Source organism: Ambystoma mexicanum, chromosome 3q (assembly GCF_040938575.1).
Source record: "Ambystoma mexicanum isolate Mex_15411 chromosome 3q, UKY_AmexF1_1, whole genome shotgun sequence".
NCBI lineage: Eukaryota > Metazoa > Chordata > Amphibia > Caudata > Ambystomatidae > Ambystoma > Ambystoma mexicanum.
Genome location: NC_090926.1, coordinates 752704251 through 752722352, shown reverse-complemented (window position 1 = coordinate 752722352; position 18102 = coordinate 752704251). Strand labels below are relative to the sequence as shown.

Genomic DNA, 18102 nt, shown 5'->3' with positions numbered 1-18102 from the left:
TAGGCTGGAATGAAAGGGAGAAAACTGTTTAAAAGGCGAGTCTTTTGGACTGGAGGGCAGAGTCGACCACTGGAACGAAAGACCCGAAGACGAGCTGGAAGAGGACGGCTGCTGCAACCACTGGACAGTTGGTTTGCCCGGTGAAGCCCTGCTGCAGGTCCGAATTGCCAAACTCCATTCAACAGAGAAGCTCCTTCAAGGACGGCTTCTTCCTTTGAGTTGGTGGGACCAATCAACTCATAAGAAACCGGATACCATTCTCAAGGCAGGTTAGGTTTAACCAGGGAGAGGGACACCAGTTTGTGTTCTTGAATCTACAGCTAATGTAACTGGAGCGACTCCATTTTGTTTGCTTTCTTCGACGATCCCAGGCAGTGCAGGAGTCCCCCGACATCCTCCCTCTTGTCCCCACGAATGAGGCTCAGGAACAGCGAGATCTGCAGGAACTTCCAGGAACCACGACTTCAGCAACATTTGCTTTCTTCATACAAAGGTACTGTGCCAACCTGGTTGAGAGAACGCCACTCTCGCGGAGAAGGTTTGTGAAACTTTCCCAACTTGCAGGCCTAATCAGCTTGTGATCCTACAAATGATTTTTTTTTTTATTTTTTTTTTTTATTGGTTTGTTACAAACCTTTAAAAAAGTAAGGAAAAAGAAAAAGAAAAAGCGAAAGAAAGAAAAACAAGAGGAGCATTAGAAGATTCGTTCTTAATAGGTCCATAAAAGGAGCTCCAATCTTAGGGTAGAGCATAAATAGACAGTAAGATTAAAAAAGATTGGGATGAATGAGACATAAATCCACGACATAAGTCTTCGCAGCCCGTGCCAGGTCTTCGATTGCTGTTGATTCAGGCTGAGATTAGGACAGCTTTACTGTCTTTTTCGTATTTTTCCAGCTTTTCGTTCATTTTTTCCAGAAAAAAAGTTAGTTCGAGCGTTAGGCTACGTTCCGAGTCTTGATGCATCAAGGCCCACCAATCCTCAATAGACATGGTTGGTCGTGTCATAATATGTCGTCTGAAATGAATAGATCGCTCCTGTCGCAGTTGAGGGCAAAACAATGTGAGATGCTTTAAGGTTTCGAATTCTTCCCCACATAAGCGACAGGACAGCATTGGATCGCCATTAGTTTGGCGAATTGCTAGCATTTCCCTTGTTGGAAATTGATTTAAACGAAATTTCATGTACAGAAGTCTACGTGTGGTGTCTGGAAATTTTAGCAAGTAAGATTGAGTAGCATTCAGTTTTCTTGCTTCTGCTGGGCAAGTTTTCATGATTCTGTGAGCTCCTCGAATGTCAACTGTGTCGATCCAATCTTGTTGCCATAATAAGGATTTTACTTTGCCAGGATTCACATGAAGTAGCTCTCTGTTAGTACTTAGATCACTTAAGATATTGTCACAACGTTTTAACCATTGGGACAGAATGCAATTTATCGGACCTGAATCTGCATTAGTCAGAATCTGATATTGAGGTACAGTTGGGACAATGGTTATTTTTCTGAATTCAGTCAAGGTAGACCATGTTACCATTGCATTAATTGACAGTAGGTTTAGCTCGTATCTTATACAGGCTGTTGGAACCCCTGTTGGGAGGCGCAGGACTTTGGACCAGAAATAATGTTCGAGTGATGGCCATAGGGCGTCTGGACAGCCTAGGGCACAGTTGGCTCCATATGTTATTGCTGGAATGAATTTCATTTTGAAGAAGTCCATAACTGGTTTTAACGAGTGTTTACCAAATTTCGTGTTTAGTAGGCTGGCTTGTGCAGTTAGTTGTTTGCATTTATCCTTTATTTTCACTACCCATGGTGAGTCGTTAATGCTGGAGCTCATGCACATACCGAGATACATGGTCTGATCAACACTTATTAATGACTCATTCCCAATTCTCCATTTGAACTTTTTCGTGCCCTCTCTGTTTTTGTGTTTTTGAAGATCTTGCAGAGTTAATATTACTGATTTTTTGGAGTTCACTGTTAGACCATTTTGCATGACATATTGATCGAGTATGAACAGTTTCCGTTGCAGGCCTATTGGGGTTAGGTCCAGAAGGACTAGGTCGTCCGCATATAAGAGCCAATTTACCTCGTTTCCATTTATTTTTGGGGCGAAGGCGTTGTTGTTTTCAAAAGCGATCCCCAAGTCCGAAATGAACAGGTTAAAAATGATGGCGGCAAGTGGACAACCCTGTTAAACACCTCGGTAGGTTTTTATTGGGTCAGAAAGAAGGCCTTGTTGATTCAATCTCACTCTTATCACTGTATCAGTGTGAAGAGCTTTAATCGCCAGAAGTAAACTAAGAGGGCAGTTCCAGGTCGCCATTTTCTTCCACAGTAATTCCCGATCAATGCTGTCGAATGCCTGGGATAGGTCCACAAATGCGAGATAGATTTTCTTGTTTGCTCTTATCGCGTCCATTTTTAGGATGTTAAGCATTAGCAGGTTTAAGCCACAGCCGACACCTCGGACAAATCCAGTTTGTCGAGGGTCCGTGTGTTTTGTAGATTCAATCCATTTGTTCAGTTGATTTTGTAGCTGAGTAGCAAAGATTTTTCCGAGGACATCTAGTAAGGCTATGGGCCTGTAATTTTTGGGATCTGCTCTGTTCCCACTCTTAAAGATGGGGACTATGATTGCAGATTTCCAGCTAGATGGTAAGGAGGCTTCTTCTGCAATTTTTGTGAAGAGTAGCATGAGGAACTTGGACCAACCCTCTGGATTTTGTTTTATTAGATGGTTGGAAAGGCCATCCAGGCCCGGTGCTCTTGAGGAGGATGCTCGTAGTATAGCCTGTGTTATACTCTCCTTGTTGAACTTTAAATCCCACTTAGATAGCTTCGGAAGTTCAGGCTCAATTGTGGAGCTATTTTTTCTGTAGATTGAGTTGAAATGAGCAAGCCATTCGGCTTGTGTGACCATGTTTGTCCGAGTTGCGCTTTGTGGACAATTCATGTTATTTATTAACTTCCAAAAGTCAGCTGAGTTCTTGTTGCTGAGGGCCGCTAACATGGCTTCGCTGTCCAGTTGAAATTGTATTGCTTTATGCGAAATTAGCCAATTTTTATATTGCTGTTTTGAGGCTTTTTTTGCAAGCTGACATTGGACGCGATCTAGTTGTGCATGCTGTCTTAGTTCTTTCCTCAATTGCCTCTTTCTTTCTGCGATTTCATTGTTAAAGCAGTGTTTTGGAGCAAAGGCCGTTTTTTTTGAGCCATTTTGAGTTGTCATGAACTGTTTTAAAACTACTGTGTATTCAAGGGTGGAGTCCCTTGAGTTTGTTGTGAGGTTGTAGTATGAATCTGTGATCCGCTCCACCTCAAATGGCTTTATTTTTAAGCAAATTCTGTTAGATTCTACTTCGACCTGATTCTTCCAGATGTTAGGTTTCGCTACGGATGGACAAAGCAGAGTCAATGTTAATTTGCTATGGTCGCTATTAAGATCTTCTAGGACAGTTAGTGCCACTGCTCGATGGTTTAGATTTCCAGAAATAAAGAAGTAGTCTATGATGGATGATGACTTCTCACGTTTCCATGTTTTTTGGGCTGGTATATCTCCACTAATGTTCCCATTCACCATTGTGATGTCTCTTTCTAATAAAGCTGAACACCATTTTGCTGCCAGTTTTTGCATTGGGGTGGAAACTACAACGTCTTGCACATCCCTTATGCACGATAGGTTCAAGTCACCACAGCATATTATGTTCGATGCGTGTTGCTCGCTGTTAATCGCATCGATTAAATCCAGCACTATGTTCATAAATTTATTTGTACCAGCTTCTTTGTGGTGCCAATACAAATTAATTATGTTCAACTGGGTTTTGGTTTCTTTCCCAGAGTTCAATGAAGTTGCTTCTATGATTGTGTGTTGGATGTAAGGAGTGAGATTGAGGGAGCTTTTCACTTTCCATCCCGAGTTTTTTGCCACCATTGTTAGTAACCCAGCAGATGGTCGTCCTTTTTTTCTCGATATAGCTGGGTTCATGGCTATTTCATATTCGTCTGACAATGAGCACAGGGTAAGCCACGTTTCCTGCAGGCAGATCACTGACTGATTCAAAGGGCTTTTAATTGATTTGTAGAATAAATGCATGAATCCTCGGGTATTCCATGAGAGGACATGCATGTGGGGACTACTGTGTCTCTGCAGGCGTTAGCTGGTTTGCCCACCCAGGACTCCAGCAAGCCAATTCCAGTTTTTTGTTGTGTTATTATTCTCCAAGGATTCATGATCGTTGGTATGGTCATTTGCAGCGGAGGTATTTGTTCCTAAAATTGTAATTTTGATGTTTTCTCCCATATTACGGATGTTTTTTTCCTGTATCGGACTATTTTGTTCCTTGTTAATTTCCGGCTTGTTCAGCAGTGCCGTAGGTGCAACTTTAAGGGGGAATTTGGGTTAACATTGTTTCCAGATGTAACCTTGTAGGATACGGACGAATTGTTGGCTATTGCTTCTCTTGCCTTTATTGAGCAGATATCCGCAATGTTGGTTTGAGGCACTTCATGAATATCAAAGCCTAGGGACAGCAGAAACGAAACTGCATTTAGAAGTAGGTCGCAGACAAGTCTCGAGTTTATGTGTAGGCAGACTCTGTCGTTTTGGTTATCATTAATGAAGTCTACTGTTTGAATGTCATTGGACTCTATTGACCGAAGTCCTGGTACATGATGTAAAAGTCTAAGGACATTATTTCGATTCAGGGTTAGTCCATCTTTAGTGTCCAATATTCTTTCCAGTATTAACGTGTACTTAGCACGGTTTCCGAATTTATCTTTATTTGCGAGAAGATTTTGTTGATTTTTATTAACCTGATTGAATGTTACCGTTTTTTTGTGGTCCTTCAGGATGGGCCGAATTGAGGAACTCGACGTATTGGTCGTGTTTGGTTTTATTTTAGGGTTTCCTTCATCCTGCGTTCTCCAAGTCTCATTCCAGCCGGTTGGGCTGATTTCGTGGTTGGTTTTTGGGCTTCATTTCGAACACCCAAACGTCTTCTTTTTTCGGCCATGGTTTCAAATTTATTGATTCTTTTTCACCTAAACTACTTCTGAGAACTTTTGCAAAGACTTTACCGTTTGATACCAGAACTGCTCTTTCCTATCCAGAACACTAGCCCATTGACTCTGGTCTGGCCTATTGGCTTGAATTGAACTATTCTGGTGAACTGAAACTATTTGCACTGCCTAGAAAGTATATATGATCTATTCTACTTACTTTTGTCCTTTTTGCTCACTGCTACGTAACTGAACTGCCATTTGACTCCTTTTGCAGGCGAGCTCAAACTGTCTCAAAAACTTTTGTATTGAACTATATTGGTCTATAATATTAAGTTGTCTTCTTCTAGTGAAATGTTTTATAAATTATTGTCTATATAAATTAATAAGTGTTTTACCAAGAAACCTTGAGTATGTGTCTACTTGAACCACTGCGATTGAAAGTCCTTTGTGTAACTACTTGTACTGCTCACATTCACTCTTGAGATAAGCCTGGCTGCTCAGCTCGCTAACAACAAACTGTGTGGTACAGACTTATACCAAACGTTGGTATTGCTTACACCTGTAGTCCTAATTGTGTGTGGGGGTCCCAGCGGGTACTGCATGCAATTCTGCCTAACAAAAGGCGATAGCCGTGCGTTGGCCACCTGAGAGAGAGCTCCCCGGGAACTAGTAGGTAAGACACCCTTTGGTTACTCACAGTTCTTAAAAGTAATACTGGTGGTGTAACTGTATCCATTCACAAAAGAAGAAAGTTACACATGTTGCAAGGTATACTTTTCACTGGGTTGGTTTATTAAGTGGTTACTGTAACTGAGTATCACTGCATGACCGACAGACAGGGTCTACTACACTTGAATTACTGATTGTATTCAAAAAGTATATCTAATCTGGTTTTATTTCCCAAGAACAGTATATTACTGTCCTGAATGTATAACCTTAAACCTGACTCACATTGACTTGCTTCTGGCTCCTCTAAATAAGGTTATAAGCTGGTTTTCATAACATCCATATTGAGTTGGTTTTTACGATTGTGATTTTATGATGTTTTAGTACGTATTTACCCAAGATTTATCTTGGCCTACTTGTATTTAAATAAACCCTTTATTTTTACAATACACAGTGTTTCAGTGTTTCTTTGGCTCATATGTATGCTACAATTTCTTTGCACCAAGCTACCGCCCTCTCTCCCTCCTAAGAAAAGCCTGGCTACTCTGTCTACACTACCAAATGTTCTCAGGTGGTACAGCCTTATACTAAGACTGGATTTATGTACTACCTCAGATGTATGGTTTTATGAAGTCCTTAGTTGGACTTTAAAAAAAAAACTGTCCTAACAGAGTGAAAGAAGGGTGTTTGAGTAGTAGTTTGGAGGGAGCACTAGTCGTTTGAAGGAAGGCACAGTGGTTTGGAGGGAGGAGTAGTTTGAAGGGAGGAGTAGTGGTTTGGATGGAGGTGGGTGGAGTGTGGAGGAGGGTTTAGTGCAGAGAAGGAGTTAGCAGTAGTAGGGGGAAGGTGGACTAACATTGAAGTGTGGTGGAGTGAGAACATCAAAGAGACAGAAGAAGTGAAAGGGGGAATAAGACAGAGTTGACCAGAGGGAAGAGTAGAGAAGGGAAAGATGAGGGTGAGTGTTTCAGCCATAGAGACGGATTCTGAGAGGCCACCCTAATCTGATGTACAGGGACCAACACTAATGTCTAGCCACACTATCTGGGTAATGTGACTGTACAGCAATTCTTAGACTTAGGAGGGCATGGGTGTGTTGAATTAAGCACAGACAGAGCACTCTTAATAATTCAAGTTAGGCAGAATGCATACAAATAGTTTTTTATTTAGGCTTTGACAACCCTTATCAATTAAAAACCACAGGTAAGTAACACACTAAAACCATTCACTACACATTTATACACATTCATATTGGTGTGCTCTACTAATAGCACTAACACCTCACATTTAAATAAAGTTAGAATTACTTTTCAAGGTATTGTAATTGTAATAATGCAAGTGAATAATTAAAGAGAACCAGGAAAGTAAACAAGACTAAGAACTACTAGGTTGAGAAGAAAGAAGTTAGTCATAAGGTATTTATGTGGTGTTTGCTACGGTTCTAACCTTAAAATGTCCTTCCCTAGCTAGGAAAGAAGGGCCCAAGTGCCCTTAGAGTCACAGGTCCCAATATAAAGTTGGCTAGGAGTCTCTTAAGGAGAATTAAAGAAGTAGGTGTAAGTGTTCCAAAGTTCAGTAAAAACAAGGAGGAAAGTCTTTAAAAGTCCCTCTCCCGTTCCAAGGATTCAATCACCTTATGCGAGACCCAGGAGAGGAATGCAGACAAGATCACTGTTTAAGGCTTGGCAATAGAGAGACAGGGCTACGACTTTACGTCTTTAGAAACGTATGGAGACAGGGGAGATCCAAAACAGGTATGTCCACTCACCGTCTGTACCCCGATTCACTCGGGGACCACCGTAAGAGTTCCTGAAATCGCTGGGCCTTCAGGATTTATCCCTTGGTTACGTTGGAGGAAGTCCAGGGGTCACGGATGCAGAGGTAACTTTAGGTGTTGGGTTCTTGGTTCTTGCTAGTTTGCGGAATCCGTGCTCCGATTGACCAGATTCTGGACACTCAGAACACACAGACGTCAGGACCAACACTCCAGCGATGACATCCGATGACTCCCACTAATGGCCACTTAAAGAAAATAGTGGAAGGCAACCTTTACGGCTAAAACAAAGGAGCTGGTCCTGCAAGGCTCCTCTTCATGCTGGAGAGCTGCAGCTTCAGGCAAAGGCTTCTTGTTCCATAACCTGAGGACCTGCAGAGTCCCAAGGCTCAACTCCTGATTGCGACCGGTTCAGTGAAGTAGACAGGGAAGACGTTTGGTAAGCCCACAAGATGGTTCTAAGCCCTTCCAGTGGCTAGATCTTCAGGCAGAAGTCGGGATTGGTTGTTCCCCACAAGCCCAGTGGTTGAAGCACTGATGAAGGTATTCAGGAGATCTGGAGGGATACAGGGTTTCGCCAGGCAAGTGAAGTAAGTGCTGTTGCCGATCTTTCAACAATGAACTCCGGGTCTTCAGTGGGCTGCTCTCCTTTGTAGGAGTCTTGTCTTCAATGATGATCTGAAGAACGGCTGCAGGAGTACACTTTTATGGAGGATCTGGGCTGGAGTTGCACCCAGTCAACCGATTGCATGGTCTGCACCATTCCAACTGGCTGGGGTTGTCCAATCCCGGACAGCCTCTGGCCACTGAATCTGCCCAGCAATAGACACATCTGGTTTGGAAGTGGACTGGATCAAAAAGACCCAGCCCCCAACATCTCGCCACACACAGACCACCATTTTGACTACGAAAGCTGGAGCTTGCCCCAGGAAAGGGCTTACCATATATAGAAAATCCAGCCACTCCATGGTAGGAAGAAGGTCAAAATACAAGATGGCCAAAGGACAGGTGAAATCTTGTAGCACGGCCATTTTAGAATATGTGGTACTGTAATTGGCATTAAGTGGTAAAATACAAAAGTGCTATAAAAAAGAAAACCCTACAAAAGTATCTGCTGCAACTAGCCCACCCTGGACACATCATGCATGTAACCAAAAAGTTATTAAAAAAAAGTTACATGGACGCAAAGCGTTCCTACCACACTTCAGATAAGGCGACGTGTGCAGGAAACATTAAAAGATAACTTTTACTATGAAGAACAGAGTTCTCCTACACTGATAGGCATACTGACTGATCAGTGCCCCTGATGCCCCCAAACCAGATGAGCTAAGTATATTTGGAGCAAAAAGGCTTTACTTACATTTAAAAGTCAAGAAAGGTTCAACACAATAGCAAAATGTATGTTGCCTCATTGATGTCTATAGAGGGAAAGCACAAAACAACTTTCCTATCAACTGTCATCTACTAATGGATAATAAAGTATTTTACTGGCTGTGCTGAGAATCTAGAGGTGTCAGATAAATACAACACTGTTTTATGGAGAGGTTTCTCAACGCTTTTGCAATGCTATACAAAATAAACCTCCTACCCAGGACAGAATTTTGACGATATCTTCAACTTCGACATCGTCTTCAGTCACTGTTAGCAACAAAACTCTGATGAGCAAAAAACATCTCCTTATTCAAACTACCTTTTGAAGTTTGCATCAGCCAAAAGAGGCATTTCCATAGCATACGCTTGCTTCACAATAAACCAGAAGACACCATCAATCCTCTGAAGCTCTCTTGGGAAAAGGGATTTGGACAGGACAGTTTGGATAACCTTTGCCTAGTGGCCTGAGGCAGTGGAATAGCGGTGCTAGGGGTCACCAACATAAGCCGGATATAAAATGTTACATGGGGTATATTAATATCCCACTTGCTAACGACAGACAAATCAGCGCTTATCGCGCTTGTGTTTGAGAGGGTGTGGAGCAAAGGGCTCTGTTAAAGACATGTTGGGTCAAGACTTCCAGTTAAAAGGTGTTAGACAAATGTCTTCACGGTAATACACACTATATTGTAAAGTCCTGCAGAGGATTCCCCTACAATGGCAGTACTGGTAGCCATAGACTCGCAATTGGAATTGTCACCTCAACAGGAAAACTGGACACTCAAAATCCAAAAATAAAGAAGGAAAGAGTAAAAGGTTTAGGGACCTTAAAAAGTGGCCCTAGAATCCCCCAAAACGAAATTCTGTCTTACCAGTTTAAATACCTAAAGGGCATTTAGGGGAGGAGGTAGGGAGGCACAACAGCAGGAAGTGGAGATTCAGGAATGTTCACTGGAGGGCACAGGGAGATACACAGGAGATGTATACATCATAGAGGGATACATAAAGCGGTTTGTTGGGTATGCACTCTGACCCTGATAGGGGCAAAAGAAAGGTCTTGCTGCATGTGACTGAAGGATGCCTATCGTATATACATTCAGGAGTGTTGTTCCAAAGGACATGTGTGCACTCAGGCAGTGGTAGTGGAGGCAGCGCAAAAGGAGGAGTGATGAGTAAGGGGAATGAGTTACCTCCATTAGGTGCAGGATATGTATATGTTCATTCACAGGTGACACTCACAGCTCCAGTATGCAGACACTGATCACCAGCAGTCTGGACACGTAGGACATTAAAAGTAAAACAAACAATATGCCCTCTGTGCTGTATATTTGGAGTTGAGAATCGCTACATTGTGATCCTCATATAGGACCAAGATGGGTCATTATCAGTGCCACACATGACAGGATTGTCAATTTATGGACTTCAATCGTGCAGAGATTTGATACCTAATGGCCATTGAGAATATTGCTGGCATACACAAGGAAAACAAGAAATACAGCAGTCTAACTAGTGCACAGTTCCTGCAAATCTCACCCATCTATTGCTGTGTGCAAGGAAGCATAAAGGCCAGCTTTGGGGTGGTGTTCACAGGCAGTTTCACCCTGACTAGACCGAAGGGCATTTGCAGCATGTTGTAGGTTCTTAAGGTTTTCATTGTAGCAGGATTCTTGTGTATGAAATTCATATATACTGGACTGATCACAAAAGCACTGTTGCTGCCCATCTATTTTAAGTGGGTTCCTTTTTCCTCCTAACTAGCATGTGATTTGTCCACATTGTGATATGTTACTCTGCTCCTCCTACCCTTATGTGTCTTAAATAGGGCTGCTCACCCGTCTCCTACTTTCTCCTGGTGCTTAGCTTTAGGACTTTCTCCAAACCCCAGCGCATCCATAAGGTCATCAGAATCATCATCAAAGGTCAGATTTTCCTTCTTACGAGGGGCAGCAATGGGCTTTTCAGGAGCAGCAGCCGGTGGATCTATGAAACAAAGCAGGGAGGGAAGTTACTCGCATGACTTCAGACAACCTATCCTAATAGTCCCTCAAAGCTGCAGGAAGTCCCTCTCTGCCTCAGCTGTCCCGATAGAGGGGTCTTAAGATATACTATGAAACAACACAGTCCATTCTAGAAAATAACATTTCAATAGAAGTCATAATTCCTGAACAAGAGCTTTCCTTATCTAGGTGTCCTTTCTGACTCTGATTAAAGAACTGTTTCCTGAACTTCGATAACACCGGGATAAGCAGGCCCTTTGGCAGCCCTGTGATTGAAGCAGTGTGAGGAATCTGGGGAATTTTGTCCCTTCTTCCCTAGGGGGAGCCACCCCAGGGAAGAAGGGACTAGGGTGGGGTGGTGAGCCTGCTCAGCAAAACCTTCCCCAAGGGTTAGGGAAAGTGGGACCTCAAGGGAGTCTACCCTCTAGGGGGTAAGAACTCTCATTTCCATGGGGAACTCCCTATGCCAAAGATATCATCTGCCTACATATGGGTAAGAAATATTGACAATACATCTATGTGTTTGACTCAAAAAGTAATGCTGTCTGAATACACAACACCTAATTGGGAGTACTAATACAGTCACTTGTCCTATTCCACTCTCCGCTCTATTGCTCTAATGCACACACAACTCATACAATTACAAAAAATAGACATGTCATTTTATTGTGAAATGTGCTCTCTTTGATGAGTGGACTCTTTCCTCATACTCCGATGTAGTATTTATCCCTCGAGTCGACTTCCTCCCTTCTTCTGCTGCTGAAGCAGCGAATTACCCTTCGCTGACCTGTGTGACATCGTGCAGCTGATTAGTCTGCGCCTGTTCTGCTGCTAGGCCGCCTTGTAAGTTCATCGTGCATTGTGCAGTTCTCCCCTCTCTCTCTCCCCATCCCTCTCTCTTGCCCTCTGCCTCCATGGTGCTCTCCATCTCCCCCATTTACTCTAACTGCTACTCTTTCACCTATCCTACTCTCTTTCGAAGCCTGGAAAGAAAACATTCAAGAAGGATCTCCTGGTCTCCAACTCAAGCCCGCCCATTGCTGACACCTACGTCAACGCGTCTTACAGGCAGACTGTCACTGACATCCTCTTTGTCGCTCCCTCCCGGACCTATGGACTCCCCATATAGTTTCAGTCCTCTCCCCTTTCTCCTCTTCGCGCATTAATGGTATTCCAGATGGGAAGTACACTTGGCACGCTTACAATACTCTAGGTGCATCATTAATGTCTACCAGAATGGCAATGTCATGGCCCAGGGTTCTCAGCCAAACAATCTCCTTCTCAATAGGTATCTTCGGTCGCTCATCAACTTCCTTCCTCCTCCTGCCTCTCCTCCTCCTGCCACCTCTCTGGCCCCTTCGCCACCACCAACGGGTGTACCACATCCCTATACCCTTCCACAGAAGACCTTCAAATGTGGCGACCAGCTTCACCTAGCTACCCTCAACTCTCGCTCTGCCGTTAAACACGCCTCTGACATCTGTCACCTCCTTGAAGACTGTGACGTCCTCTCCCTCGCCGAGATGTGGTTCGCTGCCTGCTCGGTCACTACTTTTGAGACACTCCTCCCTGATTGCTACAAGATACTCTCTAAGTCCAGGCCTAACCGGCCTGGAGGTGGAGTGGCCCATATTTTACCTAAATGGGCCCCTGCTACTATCATACCCACTCAGTCCTACTGTTCCTTCGAATGCCTCGTCTGCAGGTTTGGTGCCTTTCCTATTTTCTCGCTGAACCTCTCCACCACCTACAGGACCCCTAGTACGATCTCTCACTTCCTTTTGGAGGGGTCGGACCTCACCTCTTCTGTGCTGGCCTCGACCTCCAAGCTTCTCCTCCTCAGTTACTTCAATATTCACCTAGACTCTCCCAATGCTCCATCCACAAGGCTTTCTGTGGCCTTGTTATGCTTGAGCTAAAACATGGTGCTGGTGCGCAGTGCATTCTGGGGGCACTCAGAGCCATAATGGATATTTATTCCCTGCCTCAGTGAAAAGCTGTACTTACTTTGCTGAGAGCTGAATTTGCTTTGCTGAAAAAACATGCTTTCCAAACCTGGTATGCAGCCAGTCAAGGACATTCTGCTGGGAAAGCTGGTTTTGTTATGTCTTGCTATGAGTTATGGAACTGTTTTCCGTGGCGTTTGTTCTTAGGAGGGGAGGGAAGCGCTTTGCTCCTTGGGGTTACTGTCGGTGGACCCAGCTGGCAACCAACTGTCACTTATCAATGCGCAAGCGCATTGCTAGAAGGTTCTAGAAATTGCCACCCCTGTTTGAGGAGTGCATATATGCGGAACCCCTCAGCGGTCAGACGAGATGAGCACAAAGACCTTAGTCGGAAGGGGGACGCCTTTGTCTGACATACCTGTGGGCTGTTGTGCTCTCGGCCTGGCTGTTATCGGGATCTGCCAGCCGCTTCTGGTGAGAGGAGGGATTCAGTTACGCCCACGGTGATGTATTTTCTTTTGAATTCTCTGTCTTTGCTGTGATTTATTTCTGTGTTATGACTTGTTGCTTCCAAGATATGAATAAATAGCCGTATAAGTGCTCATTATTTCACTAACTGCGTATTTGGCTGTGAGTTATTGCTTCGCCTACCAGCGTTCAAATTATTTTTCTTTGCTCTACACATGTACTGGTGATGAAGTGTCCGTGCGCATTTGGAGAGCAAAACGGGCCTGGGACCACAGCTACATCAATCTCTCCTTAAATACCTCCCTGCAAGAGCCCTTTGAGACTTCTAGCTCAAACTCTCTGCAGATCATGCGCTTATCTAAGCAAAGAGTTGGGGTAGATCTCTCCTCTGCAGAAGCCTCCCTCTGGAATGGTCTCCCTGCTCCTCACAGGCTTGAGCCAGATCTCCTTAAGTTCCGGAAGCTCCTCAAGACATTCCTTTTCTCTTCTTCCTTCCCTCTCCCCCTCTCCTTCTGTCGCCCCTGTCTGCCTCTGTGATTGGCTGCCTGGTTTCACTCTGAGCTCTACAGGGCACCAGCCCAACCCCCGCCCAGTCCACCCCCTTCCTCGCACTTAGCATGTGGACCCTCCCCCTTGCACCCCATGCAATCCCTGGCACTTGCCTACTTGGCCTCCCCTTACCACTCACCTAACCCCTCTGCTCCCCCTTCTGCAACCCCCCTCTCACTTACACGCTCTCCTCTTTGCCCTGCACTCCCCTTCCAACCCTAGCACTTCGCATTTTGCGCAAACCGGCACTCCACCCCCTCTCCCTCGCACTTCTTGTTACTACACTTACATGATCCGAATGTCACAAGGCCAAGTATGACCGTTATTGTTATCTTTCTCCCTTGTCCCGCACCCCCTTTTTTGTCTTGTGGCACCTTGAAACACCATTTGGTGTATAGGCGCCTTACAAATATCCAATAAAAACAGTTTAAAAAATCCCAAAACAGCATAAAATATGCTCGTCTTTACACATGTACAAATGACAATACACAAAAAGGTAATGCTGACAATACATCTATGGATTTGGCTCAGAGGAATGCTGTGCTTTCTACATGCTTGACAATCCTCTGGTAAACAATACACTCCTTCTGAATACAGGAGCAAGAATAAAGGGCCAACAACCCTTGAATGGAAGAGGAGAACCCAAACGCTGAAGGGAAGGGCCGTGGAGCCGGCTGCAGTACAGAAGGAGGCGCACGCCATAGAGAAGCACGCAAAGCCGGAGAGGGCCTTGTACATGATGTGGTGGGCGCAGAGCCCACAAACAGAGGGGAGAGAGAGAGAGAGAGAGAGAGAGGAAGAGGAAGAGGAAGAGGAAGAGGGAGAGAGGGAGAGAGGGAGAGAGGGAGAGAGGGAGAGAGGGAGAGAGGGAGAGAGGGAGAGAGGGAGAGAGGGAGAGAGGGAGAGAGGGAGAGAGGGAGAGAGAGAGAGAGAGAGAGAGAGAGAGAGAGAGAGAGAGAGAGAGAGAGAGACTCTCTGCCGTCAGTTATGAGACGGACCCTCACTGGAGCAAGCACTGCAACACAGCAGGTATACGGGTGGCCCAGATCAGAGGGAGGAGAAGAGAAAACAAGTGGGGAAGAGGGTACAGTCCCAGGGACCTGAGAAAAGAGGGAGAACGAGACATGGAAAAGGGTTACGGGAGCCAAAGAAACCTGAGCAGCATAAACCACCAGAAGGGTCACAGGGATCCAAGAAAACCTAGAGAGCCAGAAACAGAGAGGGGTCACAGGATCCCTAATGAACTAAGTGATACACTAGGTAAGAAACACCAAAAGGAGCCAAAGGGGCAAAATAACCAGAAAGAAGAGCATATGTCAAGGGAGCACATGAGCGCCTGAAAGTGGTCGAAGTGTGGAGAAATCGACTACATTGTTGAAAAGGGATCAGGGAAATATTCCTTTCCACATAGAAAAGTTTGGACCTTTTGTTTTTTAGAAACTGGAGACTTTTTTAAACTTTGAGGAACTTTTGAGGAATCATACAATTACTACTCCGGGTGTACTGCGCCAGCCGAAAATGCAGACTATTATTTTTTTTTAACCCCATTTCTCAGAGTACATATTTGGGGGATGGGGTAAAGTAAATAATTAATGTTGGGGGCAGTATGGGGGAGTATGTGGGGGTATCCCCCATCATATATAGTCTGTGAAAAGGGGGTCGACATTTTCAGCCTGCGCAGTAATCACATAGATCCACTTTTGATACGCTGACGAGAACTGTTTTCTTTGGGTAGAACTTATTTTTTTACCTTTAACCATTGGTTCTAGACCCAGGAGGGACTCCTGTGACAGACGGAGATACCTTTGTGAAGGATGAAGAGTGCAGGGCACTCAACCTATTTACTTTATGTTTTTACTAAGTGGTAGAGACAGTTTAGTGGATATGTTTGGACTGAGGACTATAGATGAGCACCTTAGTTTATCTTGGAAGGGAACTCACTTTTAGTAGTAGTGTCAGTAAGACGTTTTCTTTTTATTTAAATAAAACTAGTCAAATATGTTCTCTGGTCAGAGTCCTTCTTCAGGCTTGCCACAGCAGCCATGAGCTCTCCAACAAAGATTGCTACCAAACCTATTTGGGATACAGTATGATCAGAGCAGAGTAGTCCATCTTATCTTTCAACAGAAAAAGCGAAAGTACGTTTCTCATGCTAGCTGATAATAGCCTTTTAAATAGCTTGTTTTTTCATACAGTAATTGCTACCACAGCAGTCCATCTCCAGAAGGATGCACAAAATCTTTATTATTCCCCCAATAAAGTTAACATAGCGACTACTATAACCCTAGTCTATAGTATTCTTTACTCAATACTTGCCGGGATGTCGTCCTAACAGGGACAGCATAGAGCAGAGGCTGCTCGCCACACATGTTCCTCAGCTCCTAACCACCAGTCTCGTTCAGCAGGCATTAGTATTGAGAGACATCTTTTAGGGGGGGTGGCTGGAGTACAACCCTAGGGAGGAAAGGGAACAATGCACTAGAACTATAGTGAGTAACTTGAATTAATCCTACAACCCGTTCCCTTTCCTCAATACCTGCAGGGGACTACAAATCAACAATAAGAAGAGAGGAGAACCAAAAAGATGAATGTTAGTCTAACCAAAGAGGCTCCTAGGAATAGTACGTCCAAAGCTGGCATCCGATCAGTGGCTTGCATCAAGTGGGAATGCCTATAAAAAAGCATGCAGAGCCAACCACGTAGCAGCCTTGCAGTTGCCATCAAGGGGAACATGGAACAGAGTCTGCTTCTGCTCAGAAAAGTGTGCATGAAAGCACTCTGGAGCCAGAAGGTGTTGACGCTTTAAACATTCAAGAACACAAGAAAGCACCCACTTGGCTGCCTTGCCCATAACCGCTTGGGAACCAAGCGATAAGCAATCACAGAAGGCAGAAAGTCTGCTCCAGGATCTGCTTGGTTTAGAAAGCACCAGGTAACATTTGAGAGCTCTGGTCATGGGGGGGGGGGGGGGGGATTTGAGGAGGCCACCCTCCTTATGTTGAAATGGGAAGACAGGGAGAGGTTAGTCAAAACCCAATCAAGGTAGAGTGGAAAAGTAATCACAGGTAAATAGGGTAATCAAAAGCAAAACAAATATATATATACTTTCAACCTTATAATCAGCAGGTTAGCAATTAAATGCAGGAAAAACGGTTAGATGAAATAGATAAATCACAAACCCAGTTCCCTCTGTTTTAGGAAGTCCAGCCCTAAGATGTATGGGGGCCTTGTGCCCACTTGTTCCCAAATAATTCACAAGTTTGAACTTCAGGGAAAGTATTTCAGAACTGATTCAGTAGGTTGCGATGTAATTGAAAAGTTCTTTAAAGTAAGGCAAGTTTGTACTTCAACTTAGGTAAGTACCCCTCTCTATTCAGTTCCCAAGGGAAGTCCTAGGAAGGATCCTTAGCCCGGGTTCAACGACCAACGGCTAGGCTAGAGGGAGTTTAGGGACAAGTGGTTTCCACCCAGTGTTATCATATGGGAGACGAGGGGGAACAGAAACCGGTATTCTCACTTATCACCATGACTCACATTCTTCCAGGTGACACTGTAGGTCTTCCAGAACTCTCTGGTGCTCCAATCATCTGTGCTTGGTTCGGGTGAGGGGAGACCAGAGGTTGCGAGTGCAGAGGTAATTTTTCATGTCAGGAGACACCAACACATAAAAAGATGCAGGCCTCAGTGGTGCAGACCCTTCAGGACACCTTACAGTATTGCAGAAGGATAGTTCCAGCTGAGGTCACCACGGTCTGGCAGCGGCAGCCAATCTTCCAGCTGTCAACACAGAAGCAGCCCAAGCTCAGCTTCCATTGTCGTGAGAAGGATGAATTTGCGAGGACAGGTGACTTATGGCATAAGTGTAGTGGGGCAATTATTGACTAGAGAGCATGTTCAAGCCCTGCCCCCCAGCCTTCCTCAGAAGAAACAAAACTATAAGATAAGAAAGGACACATTTGAAACTACACTTTAAATTCGCCTGGAAATGCAGCTGGCACAAAGAATAGTTAGTTTCGCCACACAAATAGGGGACAGAGAAGGCATTAGCTTGCACAATTATTGTGTTTTAAAATACAATACATTAGGTGACAGGAAAGCGTGTACCCAAGATAGGGGCTCACTACACAAGTAGGGCAGAACAATTGTAGGCACGGTAAAGTTGCGGCTACCGATAGGTAGGGAGAAATATAATGTGACAGGTATGCATCAGGAACCCGGTAGATAGAAAACAAATGTGTCCTGCAGAGGAAAATAACAAGCAGCTGCCATTTAAAACATCACCAAACACAGCAGGGAAATTAAACCCTGCAGCTTTAAGAGAGGACACA

General features: G+C 44.4%; 1 protein-coding gene across 7 annotated transcripts in view; it reads right to left on the bottom strand.

Moving 5' to 3' along the window:
• The window catches only part of FBF1 (Fas binding factor 1), a 1089678-nt gene that overhangs the window by 795942 nt on the left and 275634 nt on the right, over positions 1–18102 (bottom strand). For all 7 annotated transcript variants that reach the window (XM_069654733.1, XM_069654729.1, XM_069654732.1 and 4 more), the window contains one exon: positions 10647–10794. In XM_069654733.1, the coding sequence (XP_069510834.1) occupies positions 10647–10794 (148 nt within the window). The remainder of the gene's footprint in view (positions 1–10646; positions 10795–18102) is intronic.